General features: G+C 32.2%; 1 protein-coding gene across 2 annotated transcripts in view; it reads right to left on the bottom strand.

Moving 5' to 3' along the window:
* LOC110114349 overlaps positions 1–7,842 on the bottom strand; it is a 66,334-nt gene extending 58,492 nt beyond the window's left edge. Inside the window, exon 1 of one of the 2 annotated variants that reach the window (XM_020847200.2) lies at positions 7,500–7,842. In XM_020847200.2, coding sequence (XP_020702859.1) covers positions 7,500–7,527 — 28 coding nt within the window. In that variant the 5' untranslated portion in view covers positions 7,528–7,842. The remainder of the gene's footprint in view (positions 1–7,499) is intronic. The other variant, XM_020847201.2, reaches the window with a different exon arrangement.
* Between the last annotated feature and the right edge of the window lie 1,608 nt (positions 7,843–9,450).

Here is a 9,450-nt window from a genome sequence, read left to right as displayed (position 1 = left end):
TCTATATCTTTGCCGGATAGACTTGTTTTCTTAAATAAGGTATTAGCAATTGAAAAATCATAAGCTAAACAAAAATCTAATATGGTATTGCCACATTCATTTGTTGTTCCAAAATCAAAGCCACCATGAATGCTTTTAAAATCATCTACCTCTCTACCAACATGTCCATTTAAATCTCCTCCAATAAATACTTTTTCTTTTAGAGATATTTTTTGTAATAATTCTTCTATGTCATTCCAAAAATTTAATTTAGAACTCATATCAAAATAATATATTCTATAATATAAAATTAAATATAAATAATTAGATGTTATATATTTAAATATAAATAATTATTACTTTTAAATTTAAATATAGATATCCCCAATCATTGATTTTAATAGTTCATATATAAATATATAGACTTAATATAAATAATTGCTAATTTATATTATCTATTCAGATATAATTTACACCTATAAATTATATATATAATTCACATTATAAAATTATATTTAAAAATTCAAACTACATTATTTATAATATAAAATAAATAAACAATTTGTTTTATATTATATAATTAAATAGATAAATATTAAATATTATTAACTAAATAATAAATATTTACATTATAAAATTAATTAAAAGTTATATTTAAAAATACATAGTTTATATATTATTAACTTGAGAAATTGACTTTAGTTCTTTCGTCTTAACATCATCTAGACACTTTAGAATAATATTGTTTATATAGCTTTATTTTATTTAAATGAGGATAGAAGTCACACGCATGGTGATTCCATGTAGTAAACTTATTTGGAGCTTATTTATAATTTGATTATTAAAAAAATTCAAAAGTGATTTAAAATTTAAATATATTAAATTTAATTTAATTTATTAAAATTACCATTTTATATTGAATTTATTAAATAAATTTATTTAATTATATAAAATAGATAATAATTGAACCGAATAGTTCTTTAAAATCGGGACCGATTCATCGATTTGGTAGTCGAACAGTTGGTTCGAACCGATTTATCTGATTCAACGAAAAGCCAATTTTAGAGAAAATCTGGACCGGCTAGTGAACCAGTTCCCAGTTGAACCGATCAAACCACCCAGTCCGGTCCTATTTTCTAAACAATGATTCTTTTTTTCATCTCTTCTTTCATGCTGCAATGACTCCTAGAGTCCTTTCTTCCACAACCATTGTGTTTATACCAAAAGGTGAAGATCATAAGGCAATCAACCTATGTACAGTCTTCAATAGACTCCATGTGGGACTACCAAAGTTAATTTCTCTAGAGTAGAGCAGAGCGTCTTTGTTAAAGAAGAAAATTTGTGCAAATGTTTTGCATGATCAACGTGAGTTAAAACATAAGGTAAGAGGTAGCATCGTCATATAGAGATCTAGCAAAGGCATATGATAAGCTCAATTGGGATTTCTTGTTTTTTATTTTGAAGAAGTTTGGTTTCTCTTCTAAATTGATTGATTTTAATCAAAGCATGTGTTAGTAAATGTTGATTTTATTAATTGATTAATGGTGAGAACACTAAAAGTCTTTGGATAAAAAGCCCCCGTCTCCCTCATGTTTTCATTCTTGCAGCTGAGCTACTTTCAAGTGGTCATAATGACTTGATGAATAGGTTCCCTTCCATGAGGTATTTGATGTGAAACATATGCTAGATTCATGAATTGCTTAGGAATAATAATGAAGTGACAAGCTTAGCAATTATATAATAATGGTGATCAAAGGCTGATTTAAGCTACTTCTTAGTTGTTGATAAAGTAATAGCAAACAATTACAAGTATTGACGGGGAACAGTGAAATAATAAGCAAGACAATAGTCCTTTATCCACAAGTCACACAAATCTCACGATTAACAACTAGAACAGTCACAATGAAGTTCCATTACTCACACTCTTCGACTAATTTCAGTAGAAGAAAATCTTATACAATATTAACAATGTCACTAAGAAGAAGAAGACGTTTAAGGTTTTGAAGAATAGAAAGTTACCCGAAAAAGTAGTGGGTGGAATGTAGATGAGTTGCCACTGGACGGGAGGTCTTCGATGGTCAATAGCGGTTGCAAGAGATAGCAACGTAGAATTAATGGGGGAATGGGAAAGGCAGCAGCAATTAGGATTAAATGGGGGAATAGGAAAAGGCAACAGCTCTTAGGAATTAATGGGGAATGGGGAAAAGGTGGCAATTAAAGTGGAGTTAATGGGGAAGAGGAAAATGTGACAATTAAAGTAGAGTTAATGGGGAAGGGGAAAAAGTGGTAATTAAAGTGGAGCTAATGAAGAAGGGAAAAAGGCAGAAGAGGCAAAGGTGGAGCTAATGGGGAGAGGAATAGGAAGAGGCAACAGCACTTGGGGAAATCCATAGAGAAGAGGCAAAGGTGGAGGGAATACCAAAAGGCAATGGAGTGGGGCTTGGCCGGCAATAGGAGGAGAGGAAGGGTGGGCTTGTAGGTGAGTGGGAATGGAAGAGAGGGGAGATGGCTCGACTGTATGGGGCAGCAGAGAATTTCGGCCAGCTGTTTGGAAGACTCGGCAACCAAGGGAGGAAGGTGGGGTGAAGTGGGAGAAAAGATAGAACCAAGAACCTTGCCACGGCATCGGTTGTTGAGCGTTGCATTGCCCCACTCCTGGGACTTCGCTATTCTCTCAAGAAGACTCAAACACACACAATTCAGAAAAACTGAAGTTCAATTCATAATAATCATCATCTTACTACAATAGTCAAGGCCTCAATATAAAGGCCTCAAAATATGAAGGACTCAAAAGACTAAAATACCCCTTGAGCTACAACACTCACATAACTCAACATTAGGATAAACTGGAAAAGACTTGAAAATAATAATAATAATAATAATAATAAGTAAAATACAAAAAATAGACTATAAATAAAGACTTCTAATCATGGTCATCGATTTACGGCTCCTGTGGTAGACGCGCCCGATTATTCTGTCAATGTCCTCATCAATATTACAATGGGAATCGGATGATAATTTCACATCCTTCCTTTGCAGATGAAATAAGTATTCTTTAATAAAGCTCGTGAATTTTTTGGATTTTTTAGGCTATTTTAGGTCTAAAGATTAACAAAGCTAAGAGTGAATTAGTAGCTCCAGCATCTATCATCTTTCAGATTTAATTTGATTACTCAGCTGACTGGTTTCACTAATCAACAACATCCCTAAAGGAAATAGGCCTCTCTTTAAAGGTTTAAAATCATTTTCATTATAAGCACATTAAGAAGATTTAAGACAGAATCACTGGCTCAGAAGATAGTTTATTATCTCCAGCTGGGCAATGTGATTTGGAAGCAATGCTTACCAGTCTCCTGCGAGTTCTTCAATCTCATGTTGCAGTGTTTGAGAGACTGGAATGAATATTTATTCACATTTTATATGGTAGCAAAGATGCATGGCACAAAATTCACAAGACTAAATGTTGTAGCTTGTGTTTGCCAAGCTGAAGGGAGCATAGATTTTAAAAGATTGAAATACCACATGACTGCATTCTCATGCAAATTGTGTGGAAAATTGAGAGCTAAAGAGTGTGTTTGGGCAAATTTCTGTAAAGGGATTCATCCTTTTCTCATGTCCATGAAACCATCACATTCTACCGTGTGGACGGGACTAAATTTTTGTTATAAAATGGATGCTAAGAAAAACAACTGCTCGGAGAATGGGTAAAATTGGTTTGGTGATTCTTCACTGGCCTCAAGGTTTTCTAATTTTCCTCACTCATCAGCTAAGGTCAAGGTTTTTTTTTTTTAGCTGAATGGTTGGAATGAAGACAAGTTGAATGTGATATTACCTGTGCAGAGAGTGAAACAAACACTTTAAATTTTCTGTAGATTGTAAAGCTGGTTATGACTTGAACAAACTATCACATGATGTCTCATTTTGTTTGAAAGGAGCTTGGACTTAGGAGTCTCGTAGAAGTTGAGCTGATAAAATATTTAGTGCATGCGTCTCCAATTTTTTTAATACTATTCTAATCAAACATGTCTTCGCAGTCTCCAACACATGTCGAAGACGTGGGATGCATGTCCATGTCCAAAACATAATAGATACTACATACCTCCTTACTATTAAATGTCAGTGTACCATAAACCACCACACAAGCCAAAGAAAATAGGTCAAAATAGCAAGGGCCATATGCAAAACGTCTAAGAAAAAGAGAATATAGATTTGCAACTAAATTGAATCAAACACCCATGAGCGAAAAGACAACTGAAATAAAGCCAAACTAATAAGATCATCATAAAACCAAAACCAGAAGCCAAGTTTCTTGAAAATTGAATGAGTGCGATAAGTTACATTACAGCAAGGATATCAATAGTAATATGACCCATTCAGCAAGAAAAATTTCCCAACTACTACATAATGCCTAGCAGAATGATCAAACAATCCAAAAAGAACAAATATTTTAACAAAGAAATCAATAGCTCAACTGGCGCAAATTAATACAGCGAATTGAAAAAAGCCGACAAAGTCATTAAAGAATGGTTCCGTTATCCATGGGGATAATTATCATAGGCATGTTTACAACAAAATTAACAAATATAAAATTTAAAAAAAAAAACTATTAAAAATGAAATCAATAGAAGTAAAATTAGAACTCTAATTAAAGACTGCATCACCTAGCCTCTCTATTTAATATTTCTCATATCTCCCTCTTCAATCATGGAAAGGTCCTTTCTGCTAATTTTTCCTCCTCTTCAGCTAGCACTAGGGTTGGAAACCCTAAATTAAATGAAAAGGACTTGTTATTGTTTAAATTTATAAAAGGGATTTGAAATAGGATTTCATTCATGTAGAGTCTATGGAAGGTTTGGTAATTAACATAAAATTTCAGTAAAAGATGAAGAAGTACCTAAACCTTAAAACCAGTAATCAACCCAATCTATCATATTAATTATGCTTAAAATTTTGAAATGGCTATTGCTGATTTGGTAAACATGTTTAGATTTGATTATATTTCTAGGTTAGAATGATTGTGATGGATTGGCAACAAGTAGGATTTAGTAAATCATGTAAACCCAATTTTACTAAATCTTGAGTGTGTTAAATCCTGAAAAATTGTTTGGCAAAAGAGATGTTAAATCCTAATAAATCCTGTGAAATTGTTTGGCGGCATATCTCATGATTTAAGGTGTTTAGTTTATCAAAACTTAAATTTGATTTGTGTTTTGAATTTAATTAGCATTTTAAAATGTGACTTACTTATTAATTCCAATTTTAATTATTGTCAATGAGTTACAATTATAAATAATATAATTAGAAGTCATCTTAATTATCAAACAGCTTAACTAATTATCTTATTATTAATTAAAGCATGAATTATCTAATTAATTATTTAGGTGTTATTTTAATAAGTATTTGATTATTAATTATATTGATATTTATCTAATTAATTATTTAGTCATTATCTGAAATAACTAATTATTTAATTACTACTTACACTACTTTAATGCTCTTTCAGCGGATGCATTTGATTAGCATAGGGGCTGACATCTTGTTATCTCATTGAGGTTTTGGTGTGTCCATTTTATTTCATCCAGGCTATAACTGGATGGTGTGAAAGGTGCCCTTGGAGTTTAGTGGATGGCCAAACTACTCTTTAACATCTGCTGCAACTGAAGTACCCCCTTGGAGGTGGTATATAGTTTCAGCTTGGAGACTTATGATTTATTGCCTTATTGACACCTATTTTTGAAATTTGGAAAGTCACAAGGGGTGAAAAGCCCAGTTCTGGATTGTGCCTTTTGCTTCTTTTCCTGTTGCAATGGGAGAAATTATGTATTGTCATGGTTCTTTCTCTTGGGGACAGTTGCTGGCTGAATATGCAAACGGTTTGGAATACTGGATGCACTTACATTAGATGCATTTGAAGAACCAACCCTTTAGGAGGTGAAAAACTACTTCAGCATGGTTATTGATACTTTGTTATTCCCGTATATCTTGGTCATGGATTATTACTTAATATTGGCTAACAAATGGAGGCTTAGTGAAGGGTTCAAATGAAGCTTGGAGGCTTGGTCATGGATTTTAGAGTTGATCGGTGGATTGCATGAGATGGTTCCTCTTACGTTGGATGCATGAGAAGAGCCTTCTTAGGGCTGGCAAACTATTTCAATTTTTATAATTTTGTTTTGTGTGTATGTGATCTTGTTTTTCTCTTAAACTCGGCCTTGAATCTTGCAATCTCACCATTTTGGGAGCCTAGTTTCTTAGGGATCTTTTTGTACTTTGATGTTTGCATCCATTTACTGGTAGGAGGCATACCTAACCAACTTCTCACTGACAGAATTTGATCAAGAAAGGAAAGAGATAGAAAAAAATGGCTCATTTGAATTGTTGATATTTCAAATGCAAATTGGTTGCAAGTTTGGATTCCCAGATAAAATACTTAGAAAAGGTCTTATAAATTCAAACCCATTGATATAGCTCAAAGTTCTCACTTTTCAGGCCTTAAATTTTATTATCATTCTTTATTAAGTTAATGTTAAAAAGCAAATGATAAGCATACTGGCCAACTATTTAACGACAGACAAACAAATTGTTAAACATACGGAATTTTAGTTCCGAAATTAAATGGCAAAGTTTTCAACATAACATTTATTACTTAAATTAGGTGATAATAGAGTTGCTTCTATCCGAGTAACTTACAGTGACATATGATACTTAGCTCTTAGTGAAAAACTATCAACTCAACAAAAAAATTTCAACAGAGCTCAAATCAAAGCATCAAAAAATAAATGCACAAATAATACAAATAGCAGAAAAACATTTTACCTTTAAGGAAGAAACCCAAATAATGGAGAGAGAGAGTTTCTTCATATGTAAAATTAGTCATTATGTAAGAAAACGAAGGCAGATCAAACATACTAATTCTTAGGAGTTCCCTCTCCATTAGAAATTATTGATAACAAAATAATTGATTGCCTTTCATCGTTTTAATGCATAAAAATATTGAATCAAACAAGCTCATTTCGAATAAGATCAAGATCAACCTAATCCTACAATTTGTATCACCATAAATGCAAGTGAGATGCCTTTGCAAACTCAAGTCTGTTAGTAGACCATTTGCAAGGAAAGAGCGCAGATCATCAAACGATTAAAATAGAGTAAATCAAGCAAAGAAGAACACATGGCTTTTCAAACTTCGCTATGACGGAATAGAACCCACAATCTAACTCAGAAAAATAAAGTTAATAATCCAAAGAGCGGGACAACCTCAAAACCACACAGCATGGCAACGAAATGCAGTTTTGATACTACACAGAAATGAAGTTTAAAAAATTTAAGACAGCTGCAGCACCAAATTGAAAATTCTTCAAATTCAACGCTTTTCCTAACTCCTACGAAACCCGCAATCCCTCAAAACAAAGGGTATGAAAGCAAAGCCAACGTTTTTCAGCATTATTAAACCTCGTCGATGCAATTCGAGAACTGGATAGAGCAAGAAAAAAATAAGATTGTTAGAGAAATAGAAATACTTATGAGTTCTTTCAGCTCGAAGGACATACTCTCTGCGAGTGCCTGACGCGCGGCAGTGCTCAACCCTCTTTTCACTCTGCGAACTATGCTTGGAGGACAAGAACGAGTAATAGATCAATCGCTTGGAGGGAGAAAGGAGCAAATTTCCATCTTAATGCTACGTTATGTTCCCTTCTCCCTTCATAGAAGAACTGCATACGCCGGCTCTTGGTCGAGGGTTTCGACGCAGACAGAGGCCAAGGTGAAGAAAGGGAAAATGGAACTCGTCTGGGTTATGCCCTCAAATTTCCCCAAAAAAAGAAAAAAAATTTCGTCTAATCAAACCCTCGGACTGGATTTGTTTGTAGTCTTAAAGCTTAAATAATAACAATCAAACCCTCCTACAATAAAAAATAAATAAATAAATAAATAAGAAATTTTATATGACTCATAACAGCGAGAAGTGAAGTTCCCCCCACCTCCCACCCAAGAAGTGAAGAATATGGCCTTTTACTTTGCCCAAGCCCTAACAGGGTGTCAAAATTGAATTGCGGGTCAGATTCGGGTCGAATACTAAACTAATCCGACGCTATTTGATACGACCGAATCCAATCCATTTTTTACAAATGGGCTATAAATTTCAATCTGGACCCAACCCGTCAGTTTTCCAGGTTAACCCGACTTGATACGAAACGGGTAATGGCCGAAGAAATGCATGTGTGGCTCCCGAACTATTTGGAACTCCATCGAATAGACGACTCGTCTCTCGTCGAAGCTGCAGGACATCAGGACATGTACATGAATGATATGGAATTTTTGCTTGAATTGCATTGTCTGGTATGTAATATTGACAAATAAATACGCGTGCATTGTCTAGTATAATTGCACCTATATCTAGTGCACACGAAATAAAATAAAAATGTATATATATAATTTCTATAATGAAATTTAAAATTAAATATATTTAATTTATATTTTCTTAAATAAAGAAATAAAGATAGTGATTATTTTATATTTTTAAAATTTCAAATGCATTTTAAAGATTTTTTTAATTAAGTTTTAAATTAAAAGAATAGCAAAATATATTTGACATGCACATGAATAAAAGATAATTATAAATATAAATAAGAATATAAATAATCAACGTGAATAAATGTAATTATATATTTTAAATCAAAATTTTAAAAGAGAAGGTGTTGGAAAGGCTGAAATTGTGAGGAGCATATAGTAGAAATATACCGCTAAGATTTAATAGTAAGCATGAAATTGAAAAAAAAAATCAACACTCCTTAATAAATAACAAATAATAATATTCATTTTTGAATATAAATGGACATCATGCAAATGTTTAGTTGCATATTTTTTTTTAAATTACATCAAAACAACTTAAAATTATAATAGTTTTAAAATATCAATACATATTTGTTACAACAATAAAGACTGACACAAAAAATAAACATATTTAGCTCGCCCGATAGTTAAATAATCATTTATTTAAAAAAATGCACATTTTTTATTTAAGCAAAATTAAATAAAACACCCTAATTATAACATAATAAGCATGTTGATCATGGTAGAGATAAAGCATAAATAAGCATATAAATTTAGAGCTAAAAATGAATACAATAATCCATTAAAACGAATATGATGAACACATTTACATAATTTGATTAAAACAAGCATAAGCTTGCAAGAGACAAGGGGCAATCCAATTCAAATTGTAGAGTTATCTAAGAGTTGATAATATATATATATATATATATATATATATGCAACAAAAGAGTAGGAAGCCTTGTAGATTTTATATAGAATAATTGCAAGATAAAACTTTATAGTCATAAAGATATGAAATTAAAAGATCAAAATAAAATGATAGGCTAAAATCATAATTGAAATTCAGCTATAATAAAAAAATTAAGAAACGGTCGTGCTATATGAAAGGATGCTCTTGCACAAGCGCACGAGTCTTAC

The sequence above is a fragment of the Dendrobium catenatum genome, unplaced genomic scaffold (assembly GCF_001605985.2).
Source record: "Dendrobium catenatum unplaced genomic scaffold, ASM160598v2 fragScaff_scaffold_146, whole genome shotgun sequence".
Classification (NCBI taxonomy): Eukaryota; Viridiplantae; Streptophyta; class Magnoliopsida; order Asparagales; family Orchidaceae; genus Dendrobium; species Dendrobium catenatum.
The sequence above is the reverse complement of the archived record's forward strand: the minus strand, read 5'-3'. Positions and strand labels throughout refer to the sequence as shown.